Below are 26473 nucleotides of genomic sequence, written 5' to 3'. Positions count from 1 at the left end.
GCCCGCCACCCCCCACCCCCCACCCCAGGGTATATTGCAATAAGCGGCGTAAAACCATACTCTCTAACCGCTGTGTCTATATTGCTAAAATCACCGTCAAACCGTATTCATTCACTATTTACAATGCGACGTATCGATGGAACGACCTTCAGACTGGTAGATTAGAATGTAACACAGGATACAGCTTGATAAATGATCGATATTATCTTAGTGACTCACGCATCGATACACTGTGCGAGACGAACAGCAACAACCAACAGGTGTGTGGTTATTACACAGGTAATTCCGGCCTTCCGTTCATCGCGTTAAAATGGCTACCACGATAGTGCGTCTCGGAATAGCGGTGTTGCTGGCTGGCTTAACGGGGACATTGTCTGCATCACCACGACGCCCCAACATAGTGTTCATAGTAGCAGATGACCTAGGTAAGTACAGATGCACTGGGGTTTGTTTACATTGCGTCAACGGTCGATCGATCGATCGTTTGTTTGACGGTATTAGCCGTAGAAGATAATGTTCTGGCTTAAGCGCATTAAGTTTGCATTTCAGGTATTTTACTGGTGTTTTCTTCATACACAACTGGGTATTAAATCTCAATTCCAATCACGTGACCCATGTTGATACGCTAGTCGATCGAAAGACGCAACAGCTGTGTGGTCGACGTCGGGAGGTTACGGACGTTTCTTTGTTTTCAACTTCTCAGGGCAGATATGTAAAGCAAGAAAAGCCTTGAAATGATAGTTTGAGCTTTTTACGCCGCTTTTAGCAATATCGGGGGACACGTCTATCAGGAGACCTCTTTTGTTACCGGGGTAGAATATTGATCTTCAGTAACCCAAGCTTGCCGGGTGGTCAGGCTCGCTGACTTAGTTGAATTCCCAGTCATGCAGATCGATGCTCATGCTGTTGATTACTGGATTTTCGAGTCGACTATTTACAGACCGAACGCAGGAATCTTGCTGAGTACGGCGTAAAACTAAACCCACTCACTCACCTCTGTTGTTCAGCATGTTCCCTTCAAGGTGTAACGAGAGATGGAGTTTGTTGAAAATTCCACCCACAGTAATCGTTAGAAAAACACTCTATGGAGGAATTCCCTGTTAATTTAGAAATGTGGACTGTTTAAATATGTGTGGCACAATGGTGCCAGCCATCGATCCCGAATTCAGTTTCAGAACTTTTTATGTGAGTCCTCTGCATTGTTGTGTTCCAGGTTGGAATGACGTCGGCTTTAGAAACCCCGACATCATCTCCCCAAATATAGACAAACTGGCCAGAGAAGGGGTCATCCTCAACAGCTCCTATGTTCAACCCGTCTGCAGTCCGTATGTTGTTTTATGTCGCTGTCTGCTGTGGGTGGGCGATAATACATGTTAACCGGTATATCGCAATTCGAACTCACAATACGACATATAGCGGTATATTTTTCGTGAACCGGTTCACCCGATACGATCGGCAATTTCCCCGATCATGATCGGCAATTTCCGTGACATAGTTAAAAGAAACTAATAACATTTGTATTTCCTTTATATCATCATACATTAACAGTATTGAGAATGTTTTTTGTTCATATACTTGCATTTGCATGATTTTTAAACGATACGAATGTGAAAATAGATTGGTACAGGCACTCGTTGTAAGGATAAATAAACCAGGATGGCAGACGCTGCTCCAGACGCGTTTTCTCGAGTTCCAAATTTTAGAGCAAAGTCTTCAATTTTCAAATGATCTTTTGTAGAATCACATCTGTGTCCTGACATTGGCCAGTGACACTTTTTTTCAAAAGAAATTTCATTAACTTAAACCATGTGTTATACTTACACAATATATCCCAATACACATTGCAATACATCAACACATATCACAATTTATCACAATACCGAAATTTTGGCAACACCCAACCTCACTATGTGCCAAACTCTCCTGTCAAATTTGCATCTGTCATCGACGACACGACAATTAATACTCATACTTAACATATATTATGCTCTTTGACCACTGTGATTAGGGACCGTACATAATGCATCGGGCTGGAGGAGGAGGGGTGTCAGAGTGAGGGTGATAGTGAGGGTGATAGTGAGGGTGATAGTGAGGGTGAGAGTGAGGGTGAGGGTGAGGGTGAGGGTGAGGGTGAGGGTGAGGGTGAAAGTGAGCGTGATGGTGATGGTGAGGGTGAGGGTGAGGGTGAGGGTGAGCGTGAGCGTGAGGGTGATGGTGAGGGTGAGGGTGAGCATTAGGGTGAGGTGAGCTTGAGGGTGAGGGTGAGAGTGAGGGTTAGGGTTAGGGTGAGGGTGAGGGTGAGCATGAGCATGAGGGTGAGCGCGAGGGTGAGCGTGAGGGTGAGGGTGAGGGTGAGGGTGTAAGGTGAACTTGAGGGTGAGGGTGAACGTGAGGGTGAGCGTGAGGGTGAGGGTGAGCGTGAGGGTGAGGGTGAGGGTGATGGTGAGGGTGATGGTGAGGTGATGGTGAGGGTGAACGTGAGGGTGAGGGTGAGGGTGAACGTGAGGGTGATGGTGAGCATGAGGGTGAGCGTGATGGTGAGGGTGAGCGTGAGGGTGAACGTGAGGGTGAGGGTGAGGGTGAACGTGAGGGTGAGCGTGAGGGTGATGGTGATGGTGAGGGTGAGGGTGAGGGTGAGGGTGTAAGGTGAACTTGAGGGTGAGGGTGAACGTGAGCGTGAGGGTGAGCGTGAGGGTGCGGGTGAGGCTGAGAGTGAGAGTGAGAGTGAGAGTGAGGGTGAGGGTGAAAGTGAAGGTGAGGGTGAGGGTGAGGGTGAAAGTGAGCGTGATGGTGATGGTGAGGGTGAGGGTGAGGGTGAGGGTGAGCGTGAGCGTGAGGGTGATGGTGAGGGTGAGGGTGAGCATTAGGGTGAGGTGAGCTTGAGGGTGAGGGTGAGAGTGAGGGTTAGGGTTAGGGTGAGGGTGAGGGTGAGCATGAGCATGAGGGTGAGCGCGAGGGTGAGCGTGAGGGTGAGGGTGAGGGTGAGGGTGAGGGTGTAAGGTGAACTTGAGGGTGAGGGTGAACGTGAGGGTGAGCGTGAGGGTGAGGGTGAGCGTGAGCGTGAGGGTGAGGGTGATGGTGAGGGTGATGGTGAGGTGATGGTGAGGGTGAACGTGAGGGTGAGGGTGAGGGTGAACGTGAGGGTGATGGTGAGCATGAGGGTGAGCGTGATGGTGAGGGTGAGCGTGAGGGTGAACGTGAGGGTGAGGGTGAGGGTGAACGTGAGGGTGAGCGTGAGGGTGATGGTGATGGTGAGGGTGAGGGTGAGGGTGAGGGTGTAAGGTGAACTTGAGGGTGAGGGTGAACGTGAGCGTGAGGGTGAGCGTGAGGGTGCGGGTGAGGCTGAGAGTGAGAGTGAGAGTGAGAGTGAGGGTGAGGGTGAAAGTGAAGGTGAGGGTGAGGGTGAGGGTGAAAGTGAGCGTGATGGTGATGGTGAGGGTGAGGGTGAGGGTGAGCGTGAGCGTGATGGTGAGGGTGAGGGTGAGTGTGACTGTGATGGTGAGGGTGAGGGTGAGCATTAGGGTGAGGGTGAGGTGAGCTTGAGGGTGAGGGTGAGAGTGAGGGTTAGGGATAGGGTGAGGGTGAGGGTGAGCATGAGCATGAGGGTGAGCGCGAGGGTGAGCGTGAGGGTGAGGGTGAGGGTGTAAGGTGAACTTGAGGGTGAGGGTGATGGTGAGGGTGAGCGTGAGGGTGAGGGTGAGAGTGAGGGTGAGGGTGATGGTGAGGGTGATGGTGAGGGTGAACGTGAGGGTGAGGGTGAGGGTGAACGTGAGGGTGAGGGTGAGCGTGAGGGTGAGAGTGAGCGTGAGGGTGAACGTGAGGGTGAGGGTGAGGGTGAACGTGAGGGTGAGCGTGAGGGTGATGGTGATGGTGAGGGTGAGGGTGAGGGTGAGGGTGAGGGTGAGGGTGTAAGGTGAACTTGAGGGTGAGGGTGAACGTGAGAGTGAGGGTGAGCGTGAGGGTGCGGGTGAGGCTGAGAGTGAGAGTGAGAGTGAGAGTGAGAGTGAGGGTGAAGGTGAACGTGAAGGTGAGCGTGAGGGTGAGGGTGAGCGTGAGGGTGAGGGTGAGCGTGAGGGTGAGCGTGAGCGTGAGGGTGAGGGTGAGCGTGAAGGTGAGGATGAGGGTGAGGGTGAGCGTGAGAGTGAGGGTGAGCATGAGCGTGAGAATGAGGGTGAGGGTGAGGGTGAGCGTGAAGGTGAGCATGAGGGTGAGGGTGAGGGTGAAGGTGAGGGTGAGCGTGAGGGTGATGGTGAGGGTGAGGGTGAGGGTGAGGGTGTAAGGTGAACTTGAGGGTGAGGGTGCACGTGAGAGTGAGGGTGAGTGTGAGGTTACGGGTGAGGCTGAGAGTGAGAGTGAGGGTGAGGGTGAAGGTGAAGGTGAGGGTGAGGGTGAACGTGAAGGTGAGCGTGAGGGTGAGCGTGAGGTGAGGGTGAGGGTAAGCCTGATGGTGAGCGTGAGGGTGAGGGTGAGCATGAGCATGAGGGTGAGCGCGAGGATGAGGGTGAGGGTGATGGTGAGGGTGAGCGTGAGGGTGAACGTGAGGGTGAGGGTGATGGTGTGGGTGATGGTGAGGGTGAACGTGAGGGTGAGGGTGAACGTGAGGGTGAGGGTGAGCGTGAGGGTGAACGTGAGGGTGAGCGTGAGGGTGAGGGTGAACGTGAGGGTGAGGGTGATGGTGATGGTGAGGGTGAGGGTGAGGGTGAGGGTGTAAGGTGAACTTGAGGGTGAGGGTGAACGTGAAGGTGAGCGTGAGGGTGAGCGTGAGGTGAGGGTGAGGGTAAGCCTGATGGTGAGCGTGAGGGTGAGGGTGAGCATGAGCATGAGGGTGAGCGCGAGGATGAGGGTGAGGGTGATGGTGAGGGTGAGCGTGAGGGTGAACGTGAGGGTGAGGGTGATGGTGTGGGTGATGGTGAGGGTGAACGTGAGGGTGAGGGTGAGCGTGAGGGTGAACGTGAGGGTGAGCGTGAGGGTGAGGGTGAACGTGAGGGTGAGGGTGATGGTGATGGTGAGGGTGAGGGTGAGGGTGAGGGTGTAAGGTGAACTTGAGGGTGAGGGTGAACGTGAGAGTGAGGGTGAGCGTGAGGGTGTGGGTGAGGCTGAGAGTGAGAGTGAGAGTGAGAGTGAGGGTGAGGGTGAACGTGAGGGTGAGGGTGAACGTGAAGGTGAGCATGAGGGTGAGGGTGATGGTGAGGGTGAGGGTAAGCCTGAGGGTGAGCGTGAGCGTGAGGGTGAACGTGAGAGTGAAGGTGAGCGTGAGGGTGAGGGTGAGGGTCAGGGTGAGCGTGAAGGTGAGCATGAGGGTGAGCGTGAGCGTGAGGGTAAGCGTGAGGGTGAGGGTGAAGGTAAGCGTGAGGGTGTGGGTGTGGGTGAGGGTGAGGGTGAGGGTGAGGGTGAGGGTGAGGGTGAGGGTGAGGGTGAGGGTGAGGGTGTAAGGTGAACTTGAGGGTGAGGGTGAACGTGAGAGTGAGGGTTTGCGTGAGGGTACGGGTGAGGCTGAGAGTGAGAGTGAGAGTGAGAGTGAGGGTGAGGGTAAGGGTGAGGGTGAGGGTGAGGGTGAAGGTGAAGGTGAGGGTGAGGGTGAGGGTGAAGGTGAAGGTGAGCGTGAGGGTGAGGGTGAGGAGAAGCCTGAGGGTGAACGTGAGGGTAAGGGTGAGCGTGAAGGTGAGGATGAGGGTGAGGGTGAGCGTGAGAGTGAGGGTGAGCGTGAGCGTGAGGGTGAGGGTGAGGGTGAGGGTGAGGGTGAGCGTGAAGGTGAGCATGAGGGTGAGGATGAGCGTGAGGGTAAGCTCGAGGGTGAGGGTGAAGGTGAGCGTGAGGGTGAGGGTGAGAGTGAGCGTGAGGGTGTGGGTGAGCGTGAGCGTGAGGGTGAGGGTTAAGGTGAGCGTGAGGGTGAGCGTGAGGGTGAACGTGTGGGTGAGGGTGAGGGTGAGGGTGAGGGTGAGGGTGAGGGTGAGGGTGAGGGTGAGGGTGAGTGTTTGGATGAGGATGATTGTTTCGGAAGAAGCATGTACAATGTGAATGACCCTCACTACAATTCAAGTAGAAATGTGACCGACCTGCAGGTGACCCCACTTATTATCATCATCAATTCCCCAGTCATGAATAATTACACAGGGTCCCATGTTACCTGTAACTCGTCACTACATGGCTGAAACATTGACTTTACGTCTTGTGAAGCATGATGATCAGTGATTCTAACCCACAATCCCACATTTCTTGCTAAGGTTGGGCTAAAGTTAGAAGCTAAAGAGCAGCAGTAGTAGTAGGTGACACGGTGTAACAGCTGTAGCAAAAGTATCACAAGCAGCAGTAGTAGATGGCATGGTGTAACAGCTGCAGTACAAGTAGACGTGTCAGAAGCAGCAGTAGTAGATGCCATGGTGTAACAGCTGCAGTACAAGTAGACGTGTCAGAAGCAGCAGTAGTAGATGCCATGGTGTAACAGCTGCAGTACAATTAGAAGTATCAGAAGCAGCAGTAGTAGATGTCATGGTGTAACAGCTGCAGTACAAGTAGACGTGTCAGAAGCAGCAGTAGTAGATGCCATGGTGTAACAGCTGCAGTACAAGTGGACGTGTCAGAAGCAGCAGTGGTAGATGCCATGGTGTAACAGCTGCAGTAGAAGTAGAAGTATCAGAAGCAGCAGTAGTAGATGCCATGGTGTAACAGCTGCAGTACAAGTAGACGTGTCAGAAGCAGCAGTAGTAGATGCCATGGTGTAACAGCTACAGTAAAAGTAGAAGTATCAGAAGCAGCAGTAGTAGATGCCATGGTGTAACAGCTGCAGTAGAAGTAGACGTGTCAGAAGCAGCAGTAGTAGATGCCATGGTGTAACAGCTACAGTAAAAGTAGAAGTATCAGAAGCAGGAGTAGTAGATGCCATGGTGTAACAGCTACAGTAGAACTAGACGTGTCAGAAGCAGCAGTAGTAGATGCCATGGTGTAACAGCTACAGTACAAGTAGAAGTATCAGAAGCAGGAGTAGTAGATGCCATGGTGTAACAGCTACAGTAGAAGTAGACGTGTCAGAAGCAGCAGTGGTAGATGCCATGGTGTAACAGCTGCAGTACATGTAGACCTGTCAGAAGGAGCAGTAGTAGATGCCATGGTGTAACAGCTGCAGTACAATTAGAAGTATCAGAAGCAGGAGTAGTAGATGCCATGGTGTAACAGCTACAGTAAAAGTAGAAGTATCAGAAGCAGCAGTAGTAGATGCCATGGTGTAACAGCTGCAGTACATGTAGACCTGTCAGAAGCAGCAGCAGTAGATGCCATGGTGTAACAGCTACAGTAAAAGTAGAAGTGTCAGAAGCAGCAGTAGTAGATGCCATGGTGTAACAGCTGCAGTACATGTAGACCTGTCAGAAGCAGCAGTAGTAGATGCCATGGTGTAACAGCTGCAGTAAAAGTAAAAGTATCAGAAGCAGCAGTAGTAGATGCCATGGTGTAACAGCTGCAGTACATGTAGACGTGTCAGAAGCAGCAGTAGTAGATGCCATGGTGTAACAGCTGCAGTAAAAGTAGAAGTATCAGAAGCAGCAGTAGTAGATGCCATGGTGTAACAGCTGCAGTACAAGTAGAAGTATCAGAAGCAGCAGTAGTAGATGCCATGGTGTAACAGCTGCAGTAGAAGTAGAAGTATCAGAAGCAGCAGTAGTAGATGCCATGGTGTAACAGCTGCAGTAAAAGTAGAAGTATCAGAAGCAGCAGTAGTAGATGCCATGGTGTAACAGCTGCAGTACAAGTAGAAGTATCAGAAGCAGCAGTAGTAGATGCCATGGTGTAACAGCTGCAGTACATGTAGACGTGTCAGAAGCAGCAGTAGTAGATGCCATGGTGTAAGAGCTGCAGTACATGTAGACGTGTCAGAAGCAGCAGTAGTAGATGCCATGGTGTAACAGCTGCAGTACATGTAGACGTGTCAGAAGCAGCAGTAGTAGATGCCATGGTGTAACAGCTGCAGTAAAAGTAGAAGTATCAGAAGCAGCAGTAGTAGATGCCATGGTGTAACAGCTGCAGTAAAAGTAGAAGTATCAGAAGCAGCAGTAGTAGATGCCATGGTGTAACAGCTGCAGTAGAAGTAGACGTGTCAGAAGCAGCAGTAGTAGATGCCATGGTGTAACAGCTACAGTAAAAGTAGAAGTATCAGAAGCAGCAGTAGTAGATGCCATGGTGTAACAGCTGCAGTAGAAGTAGACGTGTCAGAAACAGCAGTAGTAGATGCCATGGTGTAACAGCTACAGTAAAAGTAGAAGTATCAGAAGCAGGAGTAGTAGATGCCATGGTGTAACAGCTACAGTAGAACTAGACGTGTCAGAAGCAGCAGTAGTAGATGCCATGGTGTAACAGCTACAGTACAAGTAGAAGTATCAGAAGCAGGAGTAGTAGATGCCATGGTATAACAGCTACAGTAGAAGTAGACGTGTCAGAAGCAGCAGTGGTAGATGCCATGGTGTAACAGCTGCAGTACATGTAGACCTGTCAGAAGGAGCAGTAGTAGATGCCATGGTGTAACAGCTGCAGTACAATTAGAAGTATCAGAAGCAGGAGTAGTAGATGCCATGGTGTAACAGCTACAGTAAAAGTAGAAGTATCAGAAGCAGCAGTAGTAGATGCCATGGTGTAACAGCTGCAGTACATGTAGACGTGTCAGAAGCAGCAGTAGTAGATGCCATGGTGTAACAGCTGCAGTACATGTAGACGTGTCAGAAGCAGCAGTAGTAGATGCCATGGTGTAACAGCTGCAGTACATGTAGACGTGTCAGAAGCAGCAGTAGTAGATGCCATGGTGTAACAGCTGCAGTAGAAGTAGAAGTATCAGAAGCAGCAGTAGTAGATGCCATGGTGTAACAGCTGCAGTAGAAGTAGAAGTATCAGAAGCAGCAGTAGTAGATGCCATGGTGTAACAGCTGCAGTAGAAGTAGAAGTGTCAGAAGGAGCAGTAGTAGATGCCATGGTGTAACAGCTGCAGTAGAAGTAGAAGTATCAGAAGCAGCAGTAGTAGATGCCATGGTGTAACAGCTGCAGTACAAGTAGACGTGTCAGAAGCAGCAGTAGTAGATGCCATGGTGTAACAGCTGCAGTACAATTAGAAGTATCAGAAGCAGCAGTAGTAGATGCCATGGTGTAACAGCTGCAGTACAAGTAGAAGTATCAGAAGGAGCAGTAGTAGATTGCATGGTGTAACAGCTGCAGTACATGTAGACGTGTCAGAAGCAGCAGTAGTAGATGCCATGGTGTAACAGCTGCAGTACATGTAGACGTGTCAGAAGCAGCAGTAGTAGATGCCATGGTGTAACAGCTGCAGTAGAAGTAGAAGTATCAGAAGCAGCAGTAGTAGATGCCATGGTGTAACAGCTGCAGTAGAAGTAGAAGTCTCAGAAGCAGCAGTAGTAGATGCCATGGTGTAACAGCTGCAGTACATGTAGACCTGTCAGAAGCAGCAGTAGTAGATGCCATGGTGTAACAGCTGCAGTACAATTAGAAGTATCAGAAGCAGCAGTAGTAGATGCCATGGTGTAACAGCTGCAGTAAAAGTAGACGTGTCAGAAGCAGCAGTAGTAGATGCCATGGTGTAACAGCTGCAGTAAAAGTAGAAGTATCAGAAGCAGCAGTAGTAGATGCCATGGTGTAACAGCTGCAGTAAAAATAGAGGTGTCAGAAGCAGCAGTAGTAGATGCCATGGTGTAACAGCTGCAGTACATGTAGACCTGTCAGAAGCAGCAGTAGTAGATGTCATGGTGTAACAGCTGCAGTACATGTAGACGTGTCAGAAGCAGCAGTAGTAGATGCCATGGTGTAACAGCTGCAGTACATGTAGACGTGTCAGAAGCAGCAGTAGTAGATGCCATGGTGTAACAGCTACAGTACAAGTAGAAGTATCAGAAGCAGGAGTAGTAGATGCCATGGTGTAACAGCTACAGTACAAGTAGAAGTATCAGAAGCAGCAGTAGTAGATGCCATGGTGTAACAGCTGCAGTAGAAGTAGAAGTATCAGAAGCAGCAGTAGTAGATGCCATGGTGTAACAGCTGCAGTAGAAGTAGAAGTATCAGAAGCAGCAGTAGTAGATGCCATGGTGTAACAGCTGCAGTAGAAGTAGAAGTATCAGAAGCAGCAGTAGTAGATGCCATGGTGTAACAGGTGCAGTAAAAGTAGAAGTATCAGAAGCAGCAGTAGTAGATGCCATGGTGTAACAGCTGCAGTAGAAGTAGACGTGTCAGAAGCAGCAGTAGTAGATGCCATGGTGTAACAGCTGCAGTAGAAGTAGAAGTGTCAGAAGCAGCAGTAGTAGATGCCATGGTGTAACAGCTGCAGTACAAGTAGACGTGTCAGAAGCAGCAGTAGTAGATGCCATGGTGTAACAGCTGCAGTAGAAGTAGAAGTGTCAGAAGCAGCAGTAGTAGATGCCATGGTGTAACAGCTGCAGTACATGTAGACGTGTCAGAAGCAGCAGTAGTAGATGCCATGGTGTAACAGCTGCAGTACATGTAGACGTGTCAGAAGCAGCAGTAGTAGATGCCATGGTGTAACAGCTGCAGTACATGTAGACGTGTCAGAAGCAGCAGTAGTAGATGCCATGGTGTAACAGCTGCAGTAGAAGTAGAAGTATCAGAAGCAGCAGTAGTAGATGCCATGGTGTAACAGCTGCAGTAGAAGTAGAAGTATCAGAAGCAGCAGTAGTAGATGCCATGGTGTAACAGCTGCAGTAGAAGTAGAAGTGTCAGAAGCAGCAGTAGTAGATGCCATGGTGTAACAGCTGCAGTAGAAGTAGAAGTATCAGAAGCAGCAGTAGTAGATGCCATGGTGTAACAGCTGCAGTACAAGTAGACGTGTCAGAAGCAGCAGTAGTAGATGCCATGGTGTAACAGCTGCAGTACAATTAGAAGTATCAGAAGCAGCAGTAGTAGATGCCATGGTGTAACAGCTGCAGTACAAGTAGAAGTATCAGAAGGAGCAGTAGTAGATTGCATGGTGTAACAGCTGCAGTACATGTAGACGTGTCAGAAGGAGCAGTAGTAGATGCCATGGTGTAACAGCTGCAGTACATGTAGACGTGTCAGAAGCAGCAGTAGTAGATGCCATGGTGTAACAGCTGCAGTAGAAGTAGAAGTATCAGAAGCAGCAGTAGTAGATGCCATGGTGTAACAGCTGCAGTAGAAGTAGAAGTCTCAGAAGCAGCAGTAGTAGATGCCATGGTGTAACAGCTGCAGTACATGTAGACCTGTCAGAAGCAGCAGTAGTAGATGCCATGGTGTAACAGCTGCAGTACAATTAGAAGTATCAGAAGCAGCAGTAGTAGATGCCATGGTGTAACAGCTGCAGTAAAAGTAGACGTGTCAGAAGCAGCAGTAGTAGATGCCATGGTGTAACAGCTGCAGTAAAAATAGAGGTGTCAGAAGCAGCAGTAGTAGATGCCATGGTGTAACAGCTGCAGTACATGTAGACCTGTCAGAAGCAGCAGTAGTAGATGTCATGGTGTAACAGCTGCAGTACATGTAGACGTGTCAGAAGCAGCAGTAGTAGATGCCATGGTGTAACAGCTGCAGTACATGTAGACGTGTCAGAAGCAGCAGTAGTAGATGCCATGGTGTAACAGCTACAGTACAAGTAGAAGTATCAGAAACAGGAGTAGTAGATGCCATGGTGTAACAGCTACAGTACAAGTAGAAGTATCAGAAGCAGCAGTAGTAGATGCCATGGTGTAACAGCTGCAGTAGAAGTAGAAGTATCAGAAGCAGCAGTAGTAGATGCCATGGTGTAACAGCTGCAGTAGAAGTAGAAGTATCAGAAGCAGCAGTAGTAGATGCCATGGTGTAACAGCTGCAGTAGAAGTAGAAGTATCAGAAGCAGCAGTAGTAGATGCCATGGTGTAACAGGTGCAGTAAAAGTAGAAGTATCAGAAGCAGCAGTAGTAGATGCCATGGTGTAACAGCTGCAGTAGAAGTAGACGTGTCAGAAGCAGCAGTAGTAGATGCCATGGTGTAACAGCTGCAGTAGAAGTAGAAGTGTCAGAAGCAGCAGTAGTAGATGCCATGGTGTAACAGCTGCAGTACAAGTAGACGTGTCAGAAGCAGCAGTAGTAGATGCCATGGTGTAACAGCTGCAGTAGAAGTAGAAGTGTCAGAAGCAGCAGTAGTAGATGCCATGGTGTAACAGCTGCAGTACATGTAGACCTGTCAGAAGCAGCAGTAGTAGATGCCATGGTGTAACAGCTGCAGTAAAAGTAAAAGTATCAGAAGCAGCAGTAGTAGATGCCATGGTGTAACAGCTGCAGTACATGTAGACGTGTCAGAAGCAGCAGTAGTAGATGCCATGGTGTAACAGCTGCAGTACATGTAGACGTGTCAGAAGCAGCAGTAGTAGATGCCATGGTGTAACAGCTGCAGTACAAGTAGAAGTATCAGAAGCAGCAGTATCTCCAGTTAGGAGATAAACATCATGTGTTGGTCAATTTGCGGTTGTTGTTGAGTATTTGAAGCACGGGAATGCATTTGGAACCGCCGCGTCAGCATATTCTCGTGCTTCAAATACTCAATAGTACCAGGAAATTGGCCAACGCATGATCTTTATTGACATTGTAAACAAAAATGTAAGCCAAAGGGGTTTTACTGTCTGCACTCGTTTACATCGAGTAGGGGTACAGCAGTGAAGTGTCATCAGCTGGCCGTTTCAGCTGGTTCCCATGGTAGCATCTGGAGTTGCTCATTTGTGACGTCATTCTAACTTTACGTTACAATATGATTTGAATGACGTCACCACTGTTGATGACACAACAAAACAATTGTTTACGTGCCAATACGAAGTGAATAGTCTTGCAGTTTCCGGGAATCTAATACCATTTGATCATGTTTTTCAACCAATCAGATTACAGAACACAGTGACTTTTGGTTTACAATATTCATTAATCTCACTTGACTATCGCTCCTGTTACAGGTCTCGCAATGCGTTCATGACAGGTGTCTATCCTTTCAAAGTTGGTCTACAGGTAGTGTATTTCTTTGTTTTATCATTTTAGCACTGTTATTAGCAAAGCCAAAAATATAGCTCGGTTAATTGTATGCAAAGCATTTCATCAAGACATCCCTGCTTGAATGATGTTCCGTACCTGTGTGTATTCCAGCACGTAGTGATTTGGCAATGGCAAAACGTCTGTTCTCCCTTCAACCACACGTTTCTACCTCAAGTGTTGAAAGGCCTGGGCTATGCAACTCACATCGTGGGCAAGTACGTGTATATATGCATTACCTTTTCGCATCTCGTAATTGTAATTACTCAAAACCCTTCAAATGATGCATTACACAGTCTTTAAGGCGTGCGATTTGGAACAAAAGGAGACGTTTAATGAAGTGATATTTCCTTCATGAGAAGAAATACTCTTTCTGTTTATTCGTTGGACGAATTTTCATCAATTTCACAGCGCTACTGTGTCTTGTTTCAAGATGGCATCTCGGCTTCTGCAGCTGGAACTGCACTCCCACCTTCCGAGGCTTCGACAGCTTTTTCGGATATTACAACTCCCGAGAGGACTACTACAGCCACAAGCTGTGTAAGTTTAACACTGATTCCGATACTATTAATTATGATGTGAAGGTCAGTCAGTCACGTGACCATCCAGCAGAACGATACGCGTTAACGTTCAGATAACGTTTTCGCAAGACGTAATACCAAAAGGACGTAATCAATCCCGGATTAATCAATTTCCCAGAAAAACCTTTAATATTACCATAAATTTATTACTGAACCCTTGTTAAAGATGTTATGTATAGAGGATATTACACGAGTGCTCATGCCATACTATGTTTACGGCACGAGCGCTTAAATGTTGATATGTCCCGAGCGAGAACGAGGGATATACCAACATTTAGGCAGGAGCGTCGTAAACATATTTACATACAAAGTCATATTTTCCCGGAGGGCATCCTATGAAAAATATGAACTACGATACTTTCGCCCTAGTAGGTGATATACATTTACTGACTAACCTTCAATGGTGCTATGTCCACAAAATTTTATTAGTTATTGTGCATAAGTACGTGCTAGGTGTGACTATGCCACGAATGTCCAGGTGCACCGCGCTTAGATTGAGTGGACTGTAAACATAGCCATATATACACATATTGCACCTTGGATCTGTCAGGTGAACTCTGACCAGCTAAATACAAGATACTGATCCTTGAGTATGTCCGATGCTTGTTATCAACGTGACCCTTGTCAGTTTTAAGATAATGGAATATAGTCGGTTACCTTGCAATATTTATGACAATAAAATAAAATGTAACGTGATATGGTAATATACTCAAAGTCATAAATTAACAGATGACTGTCGTGTTATTGATCATTAGGGAGAAGTTTGTGAATTAACCCCCCGGATGCCACAGGGACATATATGTCCTTCCTCTTCACCCCTCGCTTTTATATTTTCACAGTGTTATTTGCAGTATCTTTTGAAATGTGAAAATCGGATAATTACTGGGAGTAATGAATTTCAAAAAGAGCATATTAATGATCACTGATATCAAGTTTTCATGTAACCAGAAATGATAATTCTGAAACGTCGCCGATGAACCCAGAATTGGGTTGGGATGTTTTCGAAAATACACGTTCATGAACGCCGAAGTGCGCTTTCCGCCATGTTCCATAGTGTTTACAAAATCACGTTTCGAGAAGGCCGGTATCGAGACGCCCATTGCATCATGTATACTTCATAGTCAGCTGCGACAAATGCATGATTGAATTCCCCAAACATCTTACAGTAAAATTACAAATGGTCTTTGTCACCAACTGTCTAGATAAAACGAAACGAAATATACTTGGCACGAAAACGACCGCTGTGTTCGAAAGACAGCGCTTGTTTGAAATGTCAACAAAGAAAAATTCCGATGTCACACTGCGTAGCATTTCAGGAAATTTTCCAGCATCCAGTCGTGAAGTCATTGCTTACAATGGCTCAATACGCTTAGAATATTCAGGGGAAGAATATCGCCGCAAGAAATTGCAAATTAAAAATAGATACAATGCAATCATTCGATAATTCATAAGAAACTGTCAAACTTTTAGTGACGCCAAATCACGCAAAACGGCAACGGTCCTTGTCGGCATTTCTGGCTTCTTCAGTCATTTACAGTGCAAACGACCAAAACATATAACATTACACAGATAGTCAGAATAATTCTGATTACTTACACCTCACATTTATGTACAGAAGATTCCTGAATAAAGGAAAGAGTCCCCATAAAATCCTGCGTACCCTTGTCAGCGAAGCCGCCATTTTGAAAGAAATCGGTCATCGGTAGTGATGCCACACGTCAACATTGTTGCACATGTTAGGCAATTTCTTTGAGGTGAAGGTCTGTTGAACAAGAGTAAATACAATGGCCATATCATTCCGATTGCTCTTTCAGTATTGTGATGTATATTTTGCGTATCGTTGAGATATTTTTTCATGAAACTGATTTCAGTATCTACATATATCCATGTTCAACACCATACCATATATGGATATAAGGTATACGTTTGTATTCTTTGAAAGCTTTTGATTGTTTGAATAATATTACATTGACTAAGTAAGTGTATTATACCACATTTTAAGCCTATACACAAGTGTTGGAAGATCAAACGTAGCCATTACTGCAACATGTACTTTAATTAACTTTCATGTGCAATATTTAATACGTTGGGATGAATATTGCAGTTTCATATGAACAGCTTAATAAGCAGCTATTTAATTCCAACTTATAAGTAAAACTGATAATATTAATGAAAATGATTTGTACATTATATGAAATGTAGAGGCTATTTAAAGGATTTGCCTTGTTCACCGTATTGGTTTGTGTCGTTTTTACAGACAAAACAATTATGAATATTGATTGACCAGGTGCGAGTTTTCAAAAACGTTTTATGATTCACTATAATTTTTTTTCGATAATAAAGTCAATTCAAATTCGATTAATCTGATGACAGAATATCTAACTCAAACAATATTTACTAAATTGTTTAACTCAAACAAAATTGTTAAAAATATATAAACCAGGTCATGTCTTAATTTGGACAAACCTTACGTCCATATTCTAATAGTTCTGTACTGAAAAAGCGATCTCTTTGTACCTTTCATTGCATACTTAGGAAGTGAAATAATTACATAATCATAAGAAGAAAAGTCTATTTCCTAAATGAATATTCAATTAATATTCAGGTGTTGTTAAATTTTCATTTACGCTAAATCGATGCCAGGCAGGTGCGCGTGTTGCTCACAATAAGATACGTAGTAAAATCGTCTAATTGTTGATATATTCAGGACATTATTTCAGTGGTAAAACTGTTCATTTTATATTTTGGCTAAAAAGTGTAGAAACCTGACACAGAAGCCGAGATCTTTTACACATTGAGTGGAAATTGGGTTAGATATGTCCTAATCAGCAAACCAGTGTCGTCTTTTTCCTACGTCACAAAATGCACAAAACATGCCATGACGTCAACTAAAATGTCGCATTATTTTCAGTTATTTCATTACATTTGAAAATGTGGCTGTTACTCCGTTAATAATGATGCAAACTTATTCAAAATACATCTACACAAACAGGAGGATATGGGAACCTAAGAACTAATTTAAATTATGTATCGGATAGGTCCATCCAAATCGCTATTACCTGCTTTCTGATGCAGTACACTGGCATCTTTCCTTACAAATTGTGAAACTATCAAAGGGTATCCTCTCACATTGGGAACTTTGTGTTGGAATAGCTTGGTTCACTGTGAACAAAACGTAACGAAAATATACTGTCCGTATCCACAGCAAGTTACACTGACCTCATGTAAAGCATAGCGGAGTTATCGATGCCCCCTTATCTTTATACTTGCATGACCTATCTGTCGACGTTTGACGTTATAGAAGAAAATCGATTTTTGACATTTATTGCATGTAATTTTTGATTAAGCACATACATATATACACTTATGTCGTTCAGATATCAAGCTGTATTTTCTTCATATGCTTTATGGTTCAACTTCTTTCTTATACAAGGTCACAACGCTTCGAGACAGTTCCTAGTCTCTTCTTCACTCACTTCACCAGTTTATTCGAGCCACTTCTAAATGCCTTTGTATTTTCTCACACTTTCCGTAAAGATGACAAATTAAAAAAATCGTAGCAGAGTGCTTTTGGTGGTGCACGATAAAAAACGGGCAAATTCACTTGTTTTTAATGCACACAAATGTTTTGTACAACATTTAGCAGTGTCTATATCTCAAACCCCTGAGGTAGTCGCAGTTATATTTATACCAACGGATAGGAAATAAAATATTCTACATTTCTGTAGTCGTACGCAGATCCAGGACCAAATCTCGCACAACGTTCACTTTTCAAACTTTTCAAAAAATTCGTCATCCAGGGAGTTAAAGGCACATTTTATTGTGATGTTATTAAAGTTAATGTTGTATCACCCTTTCTGTTTATCAACCTTCCGGACACCCGTATATAACTTCGTTTGTGGTGACAGGAATGCCCTGTTCTTCGGTGCACTCTCATTACGTTTATAACAAGCATATAAAAACTCTATTATTCGCCCGTGGAAGATACGCAGTGTAATGTATTTACGGCAATATTACACTAGTGCAATACCGCTTGACGTATGACGTCAAAATGGTTCAAAGTTGTGACGTCACAATGCTAATGTCGCTGTCGTATATTTGCTATATCTTGCTTGACTCGCGGAAAGCTGAGAGTCCTCACTCTGTAGGCCATTTCACCGCAATTTATATTGGCGAGTAATAAACAGAATACTAAACTCGCTTCCGTGCATTGTTTATTTAACGAGTTAATGATTAGGTATAAAAACAAGCGAAAGTTACTCGGAAGCGAGTTTAGTATCCTCTATTTTCCATACTCTGATGAAATAAAAATATCCCAACAACATAACGTACATGCGTCAAAGCCCTTTCAACATTTACAATATAGTATTGCGCAAGACAGTGTTACCGAGGGCATATTATGAGCACTTGTCTATGAATAAATTTCCAAACATCCAACATCAGGAATGTCATAGTCTCACAAAATCTACGTGAATGCATACAGATAAACGGCTTGTCGACGAAATGTTTATTTTTATCGACGAGTGTTTATAGAATGACTATCAGTCGACACGAAGGTAAGATTCTAAATTAAATAATCACCAAAGCAAGCCCACTCTTCATTAGCATGGTTTTCAATTAAAGTGTACATATCCGAACACGGTACCGTCACAAGACTTGCAGTGCGTCGATGGTATAGCAATGTTACGTCATGAAGATGTTGGCGTCATGTGTGTGTGTGTGTGTGTGTGTGTGTGTGTGTGTGTGTGTGTAGAATAGGTGGTCAGCAACCCATGCTTGCCATAAAGGGCGGCTATGCTTGTCTTAAGAGGGGAAAACAGAATCGGGTGGTCAGGCACGCTGACTTGGTTGACGCGTCACTGGTTCGAAAGTGGACAGATGCTCATGCCGCTGATCACTGGATTGTCTGGTCTCGATTATTTACAGACCGCCCCCATGTAGCTGGAATATTGCTGTGAGCAGCGTAAAACTAAACTGACTGACTGACTCACTCACTCACTCACTGTATATGTCTCTCATTTTGTTCATCACCTGCTTGATATAACATTGTTAGGACCTAAACCGAAACGTCGTTCTCGTAGCAAAAACGAACTTGCTCATCCATATATTGTTATCCACCCTTATAAAATTTGATGTTGTCTGTGAGTTCTACTGAGTCTCTAGTCCGTGTATTCCAGCCGGTTACCTGGACTTCCGAGAAGACGAGGAAGCTGCGTGGCAATATGAAGGCCAGTATTCTGCGGTAGGTGCAATACAATTAGTAACACAACTATTTGTCAGATATTATACCCAGATCTCAAGAAAAACGGATTCAAACGGACCACGCCAGCGCATACTACGTTATCTACGTTTGTCAAACAGCTCAAAGTCTGTGATAACGTGCAGATATTCGGGAGGGATATTAAATACTAAATGCAGTGTTACTGTAGTTGGTTAATACTTGCTCGACTTCGGTTTCCAGAACCTTTACTCCAAGAAGATCGTCAATATAATTGAACGGCATGAAAGGAACAAACCACTGTTTCTCTATCTGCCGTTTCAGTCTGTGCATTCTCCAACTCAGGTACCATATGTCATACTTGTTGACTGACAGTCACAAGGTAACGTACAGCAAACTTTACACTGACATGGACACAGGTATGAACTGAACACATATATGAACAGCTGTATGAACATAGACATAAGACTAACTTAACATCTGTCAACGTAAAGCAACTTAAAGCAAATGTCATCAAAGATCAGCCAGGGATACGCTTGTAAGGATCACCTCCTTCTGAGGGTTTTATATACAATTCTGTTATTGCAGAATCTCTGTAAACTGATCAGAATCAGTTTTGATGAAACTTACATATTCAAATGGTAACATCAAGGTACACTTTGAGGAAGTCCTTTGAGCATGTTTACATTTATTCAGTGCTTCTAGGCTATACTAGGTACATAATGAAAGCATAAAATTACACCAAGGACATCATTTGGCATTTTGCAGTTATCATCACTATTGTGATCATTGTTATGTTTGTGTTAACGTAACTTCACTGTGAATCTTTTCTCACATTTTCAGGCCCCCGAGCGATATGTAAATCTGTACAAAAACAAAAACTTGAACAACGAAGGAAGGAGGATTTTCAGCGGTAAAGTTTGAATTTAACTCATGAATTATCGTAATGACCAGATTATCAGTGGTAGGCGTATGCAAGGAGTTGATCTCACTTATCAATAAAGCTGACTTACAAGTATTGCAAAACAAATCTATTTGCTAAACGGCTTTTCTCAAGCATTGGAAATCCCTTTACTTCCACATCACACAGTAATTCAAACTTATCTCATTGGATTTCCAGTCCTTCAATAACATGATTGTTTGGTATCTCGCCGTTTCTTGACAGGGTTACTGCTGCGTGTTGTCATGTACAATCGTTTCCATTTTTACCGGTAGGACAGGACATGTGTTTCCTTTCTGAGAGCACCTGGTACTGGCCCATTTACATAATTTTAAAGCTACTTTTCCCTTTACACCAAGCGGAATGTGTTTCTGAGGATAGTTAAGACTATTCATTCTTACACACTGACGTCCTTACACACAACTTTGTACATAACGTGCCCTTGTATTGTGTTTAGGGAAAATATAAGAAGTACATTGATCGTATTGTTCTGTATTGTTTATGAAATTAAGACCCGAAAATCAACAAAACGTATTGAAGGTAAAAACAGCGATCAAGCAGAGTTGCAACTTCGATTGTGAAGTAGATGTACTTTATACTAAATCCCTGCTATACAGCAGTGTGACTATACCAAAGTATTTTTCAGGTATTTCCAGGTGTGTTTGATAATTGTTTTCGAGTAAATGAATGACTACATTACGCTACCCTTGTTTGGCAGTCTTGTGGCTATTCGTTAATACATCTCTCTCTCTCTCTCTCTCTCTCTGCCATATTTAGGGATGGTCTCTGCTCTGGATGAGGCGATTGGGAATGTGACCACTGCGCTGAAACAACGCGGTCTCTATGACGACACCCTGTTCCTTTTCACAACGGACGTAAGTCGCATTATGTTTTTTCATTTGATTGCCTTACTGATTCGTTATGCTTTCTTTCGAATAATCTATTGGCACAGCCACCCCTTTTAATCCTGACCCTGTTATTAATTTCAGAATTTCAGACGTTTCCTTCTAGGAAGATCGTCTTTACGAAGATATGATATTGATCAGGGTGTTAACCAACGGGATCTGCTAGTTAGCACGTTGACCTGATTGACATATGTCATCGTTCGTACTTGAATGCATGGAACAATGTCCATGATTCAGCCACTGGATTATTTCATTCATCCAGAATCCATGGCCAGGTTATTAACAAACCCCGGACCGTCATTATAAAGCAAATAAAGCTGGAACTGGACTAAACGCAGCATTAGTGTTTCACGACTTCACTAGGATTCCGGACCCATGTTTCTTGTACCCGGACCCATGTTTCTTGTACACATTCATAGAGAGCGATAACAGGAACTATTAATTTTACTCTTTAACAAAAACATAACATACATGTGTTACAGGTATGCCATCCATACTCTTGGTATCGCTTCGTGATTCAACGAGTTTTCATCACATGCAGATTATGTTACAACATTGCAACTGGTAATATGCTAAACCAATTATGTAAAGAAATCAGGGTATGGCGTGGAGATCTAAAAATAGAACATGACAGTGTTGACAGTTACAGTGCGCAATTGCTACATTCTGTGCCATTCCTTAAAGGTTTCCAGTTCTCTGAGATCTGACTTTTCATTGTGTGTTTAAACAATACCATTGCATGTTGCCAGAATGGAGCCGAGATCTTCAGCCACGGCAACAACTGGCCCCTCAGAGGAGGGAAACATTCCATCTGGGAGGGAGGGACGAGGGGCACGGCGTTCCTGCATGGGGCGGGACTGAAGAAAACTGGCTACACCTATAACGGGTGAGAGTGGCTGCATGAAAATACCAGAATGGATCTGAAAGTGAAGTAATGTAGCACTCCATGTCTTGATTCTTCGACTGCATACCTCTGGAATGTTCGTGGTTTGTGGCTTTGCAGGGTTTTGTGACTGAAACTCAGAACCTCTTATACTTACTCATAGCAACTGGTGTCTTTTATTCTCACGTGACACTATCAAGCTTCATAATGACTGAGGCTACTGAACTGAAAATAGATCCTTTCAGGAGGATAGAGTATGCTGTGGTTATATTTGTTGACACGTATGATTCATATGTGGTGTACATCACAATGCGTAGCATAGATATGCTCTTTCGGCCGGAGAAAGGATTGTACCGATGCAAGTTTAATGTTTTCTTAGCAACTAACAAACGTCATGGGCATTAGTGAAACATATTCACTTTAGCTATTGAATATCTTTTACTTACTTTTACATATATTTACGACTTGCTCTGACAACCATTTTCCCTTCTCTTCGGCATAATGTCTGTAAAATGTCTGACAAATTACATAAACAACAGGGAATTACAGAAATGAATTCATTCACATTATATATATATATAACATAACTTCCTCCTTCACACAGAATGATCCATGCAGTGGACTGGATGCCGACACTCATCTCTGCTGCAGGAGGACCGCCAGGTTGGGGAACACTATTTTAGAACATAGTTCTGAACTTTTCGAGCCTGTATAACTTTAGGCTTTTGTTTAACTTCCACTCTCTGACATGGTATTTTTCAAAGCGGATTGATGACCCAGGTGTTCAACAACGTATTAAACATCAGAGATATGTCTCACTTCAGTATATCATCCAGTAGTGAGCTGACACATTCTGATGATGCTAATCGAACCAAGAACTGTGAGATGTGTTGAACTGAAACTAATCGTCATAAACAATAATGTCAGTGAATGGCGCGAACAGTATTTCAGTTTGAGCATAATATATCAGGAAGATCCAATATATAGAAGGTGTTAAAGAACGTGTTTACTATTTTGTGAAATGGAGTTGATTATCTTCATGACGGCGAATACTGGATTCGAACTCAGGACCACAGGTCTCTGTCACGCCTAAATTGCGCAACTCTCTTCGGTTTTAGACGACTGGGCTACTTGTCCGCTTGCTCTATGAAAAATCAGCAGTTTATTGTAATAGTTAGAGTGAAACGGTATTGGCGATGTCAAATTACAACGCATATAGTGTAAGACGATGTGAACAGGTCATTTTCAAAGAGAAAGGAACACATGACAACTTGACCAATACTTTTATTATAGAAGGCCTGCTTACGTCCTCAAATCATTCTGAGATCCCGGAATCACTTCACTCGTTGAAGCGTCTGTAAAATATACATATTATAAGTTTGTAGCTCGCCTAATGGTCTTGAAGATGGAATCGCAGATCATCAAAGACCAGAGGTAAATTCTCAACTACATTTATTTTGATACTCTTATTTGTTTTCTCTATATTTTCATAAAAAAGTAAAGGGTATCGATGGCGTTGACCAATGGGAATCTGTAAGCACCGGGGCACCGTCTAAGAGATCAGAGTTTATCTACAACTTAGACGACTATGTCATACCGACGGAGGGGCAAGCAGGCATAAGGTGAGTCATTGAGTGAGTTGAGCTTGACGTTGGTTTTAATGGTAGTTAGTTATTTCACGGCGAGCCAGACCAAAATATCAGGCATGACCAAAATGATACAATGTTTCGATGTTAGGCCAAATCCACCAGAACACTAATGGTGCGTGGAAGCCTGGGAACAGGGTTACAAAAAACTGTGATTAGAAGCAGCAATCACTATTCCAAGAACTCTGCACAGGGAAATCCAGTTCCATGAGGTAAATCTTTGTGCATGTTTGCTTCAGATTTGCCATAACTATAGGTAATGCTGACATTATCTACAAAGTTAAAGGAGATTTCACCGATACAGTGTACATCCTGGAAATGATAGGTTTGCACCCTGTAGCGACATATCAAAAAGACACCTACTGTTTGAACGTGACTTTTACATCACCTCACTTGTAACATGTTATATTTGGGGTTACACTTTCTTGTTAACGTACAAATTCTGTTGACGTTTTGAGTTGAGTCCCTTATAGATTCGAACTCACACCGTCAGAGTCAGGCACCTAATCGCCTGCACACAAAATCAGCCGCCTAGCCTGCTGAGCCAGTGCGACTTCCACAAAAGTAAAAGTGGGACAACTGGTAATCTCGACTGCGGACTTTGTGTACCTCTTTGACAAGTGGAAATTGACACGGGTTCCACAGCCGAAAGCTATGATTACTTAATTGTAATGTCAGTTAGAAAGTGGTCATATTCCAACTCACAAACTCAGAGTCGCGACTTCCTAACCGCGACTTCCACAAAAATGAAAGTCGAACAACTCGTAGATTAGAATGCGGACTTTGCGTACCTCTCTGATAAGTGGCGATTAGGTGCTTGACTCTGAGGGTGTTACATTTGACCTCTTTCTAAATGTCAAGGTGTAATTTTTCCTCTATTTAGGAATGCCTTAAGCACTAATTATCGCTAAAACATGTTTTGTACACACTAAGAGGATCACTAAATAACTGGATTCCTGACTGGATGAAATCCTCTAGTTGTGAACCTGGAACCTAGTGGTTGTTAGGCTACATTAATTAACGCAATTCCAACACATTTCACTGTCATTTCGAGGGCGCTGTAACGTTTTATCATGTGAGCGCCCAGTAACAAACAAGAACCACTATTATCCGTGTCTTTGCAGGGTGGGTGATTATAAACTGTTGCTAGGATACCCCGGGACTCAGGATGGATGGCACCGTCCAATGAACAACACTAAGGATGATATATACGAGAAGCATCTGTTCGACCCTCTGGGGAAGGAAGCCTACTTGTTTAACTTAAAAGGTATAGGACGTCTAAATATTGAACCAGTTTGTCGAGTACGAGGAACGGGATAAACGTTTCTTTCTGATGTTTTCCGTCGAATGTTGTACAAAACAACGACGTTTTCGTGTTTGCAGTGTCAAGTTTGCAACTTTGGGTGACTCTCGTCATTTACGCTAGTCGGTGTTTATGTTGTAAAGCACTGGGTTATCTGGTCCAGATTAGAATACGTATAGACAAGCGTCATGAAGCTGGAATACAGCTGAGTGTGACGATGGACACAGAACACACGAATTCTCCCCTGTTTACAAGCTGTTACAATACGACTCGGTAGTGTGTCTAAACTGACGTTTCGAAGAAAGTATTCTTGAAAGTATTCCTGATTCTGTGTTTTGATTCTGCCTTTCAGATCACAAATAATATGCAAGTGTTTACTAAATACCATATCGTACCCAATTATAACATTAGTAGCAAAGTATTTAGGTTTGATTTTGGAATAGGTGTGTACGTTCTTATGCACGTCAGTATATTCAGGTTGGCATCCTTCCAGGATATGACTCTGTACTGTACTCGAAGTAAAAGACTGGTTCCTGCGTATTCCTCATTCAGGCATGAGTCACACCTCGAATATTTCGAAGTGATATGGTATAACTGATATGATATGACTCGGTCCTGCGTCGATCGGAAAGGCCTTATGATGGTATCTTTGTGTCTAGAATGACACATTGTCATATCTTTATAATTTTATATGTTTAAAAACTATTTACTTTCGAAATGTACCACTATAGGGGACGGACGGTGTAAATGCGTCCTTGCAAATGTATATTTATACCTACACTATCTGCACCTGTAAGGCAGCGGGAAGGAGTTAGATCATTTTCGTCTCACAGCAGTGATACTTTTTGTTACCCTGCCTGGTGCTTGGCATTATGGAATTTAACATTTACCTTAAGTGCTGACTGTTACAAGCATTTGAATGACAGACGTATACGTCTTGATTAGCTGATCCTACTTTTGTTTTGTCACAATGCGCTTTGCAAATAATAGTAATGACATGTTCACGAACATTAGAAGCAATTCAAGGTCGCCTCTCTGCTGTAACTGTGTGAGTAGTCAGGACAACCGGCATGGTAGGATATATTTCTACTATCGCGAACACCTGGTGCTATAACTTTGTTTAGTAATCCATTCAAATACTATTGACCACAGTTTTGACAATGGAATCGGTTTCGGTGGTTGACGGATTATGGTCTAATCATGATGGCTCATATCATATGCTTAGGACCAATGGCAACAAGCACTTCATGAACCCATGCTTGCCGTAAAAGGCGACTAACGGTATAGGATGGTCAGGTTTGCATGTTTGACACATGTAATCGTATCCCATTTGCCTTGATAGATGATCATGTTGTTGATCACTGGATTACCTGGTCCAGAATCGATTATTTGCAGAAAGCTATATGGCAGGAGAGAAAAACAAAACAAAACAATTAGGTCTCTGTGAAAGTATTTGATCCAGAGCTAAGAACCGTTTCTTCTTCACTTATTCAGATGATCCCTTGGAAACACACAATCTTGCAGAAGAGATGCCAGGTATTGTTGCTAAGCTACGACAACGTCTTCTTGAATACAAGAAGCATATGGTTCCAGCCAACTACCCCGGTCGTGACCCTAAAGGTGACCCCAGGAGATACAACAATACATGGACGCCAGGCTGGTGCTGACGTCATCGACAGTATGGTATGATGTCATCGTCATTGTACTCAACAATAGTCTGTGCTCTGTGAAGTTGTTTTACTTTTATACAGGATGCCAACGTATAACCATAACATTAATGTGTCCAGATTACGGTTGAGAAAAGTGAAAATTTGGTGCCCGCGTTTTCTTCATTCATGCATCTGGTTCGAGGTATTTAAACTCAACAAAACGACGTTGGACTATGTAATTTTCACACTTCATTCATTCTGTCACCTGATTCCTTCCGCTGATGTATTGGATGACTTGATAAAGCATTCTTTAGTTTCAATGAAAGTTGCAGACATGCAAA

The 26473-nt window shown here is 44.1% G+C and overlaps 1 protein-coding gene across 1 annotated transcript; it reads left to right on the top strand.

Moving 5' to 3' along the window:
* The first annotated feature begins 233 nt into the window (after positions 1 to 233).
* On the top strand, positions 234 to 26473 carry LOC137268146 (arylsulfatase B-like). The gene is made up of 14 exons (XM_067802674.1): positions 234 to 425; positions 1214 to 1325; positions 12935 to 12986; positions 13122 to 13225; positions 13441 to 13547; positions 18766 to 18830; positions 19050 to 19151; positions 19650 to 19719; positions 20524 to 20621; positions 21401 to 21537; positions 22139 to 22197; positions 23033 to 23156; positions 24305 to 24447; positions 25978 to 26473. The coding sequence occupies exons 1-14, from the start codon at positions 311 to 313 to the stop codon at positions 26148 to 26150; spliced, it is 1461 nt and encodes a 486-aa protein (XP_067658775.1). The 5' UTR covers positions 234 to 310; the 3' UTR covers positions 26151 to 26473.

Source organism: Haliotis asinina, chromosome 16, assembly GCF_037392515.1.
Source record: "Haliotis asinina isolate JCU_RB_2024 chromosome 16, JCU_Hal_asi_v2, whole genome shotgun sequence".
Taxonomy (NCBI): domain Eukaryota; kingdom Metazoa; phylum Mollusca; class Gastropoda; order Lepetellida; family Haliotidae; genus Haliotis; species Haliotis asinina.
Note: the sequence above shows the minus strand (reverse complement) of the source record. Positions and strands in the feature narration are given on the sequence as shown.

Excerpts from the sequence above, each read along its gene's own strand:
- LOC137268146 (XM_067802674.1), top strand. The coding sequence starts at position 311 with ATGGCTACCACGATAGTGCGTCTCGGAATAGCGGTGTTGCTGGCTGGC. Across the intron at positions 18,831-19,049 it reads ATGAAGGCCAGTATTCTGCG|AACCTTTACTCCAAGAAGAT; the intron begins GTAGGTGCAATA and ends TTCGGTTTCCAG. Across the intron at positions 20,622-21,400 it reads TGTTCCTTTTCACAACGGAC|AATGGAGCCGAGATCTTCAG; the intron begins GTAAGTCGCATT and ends GCATGTTGCCAG.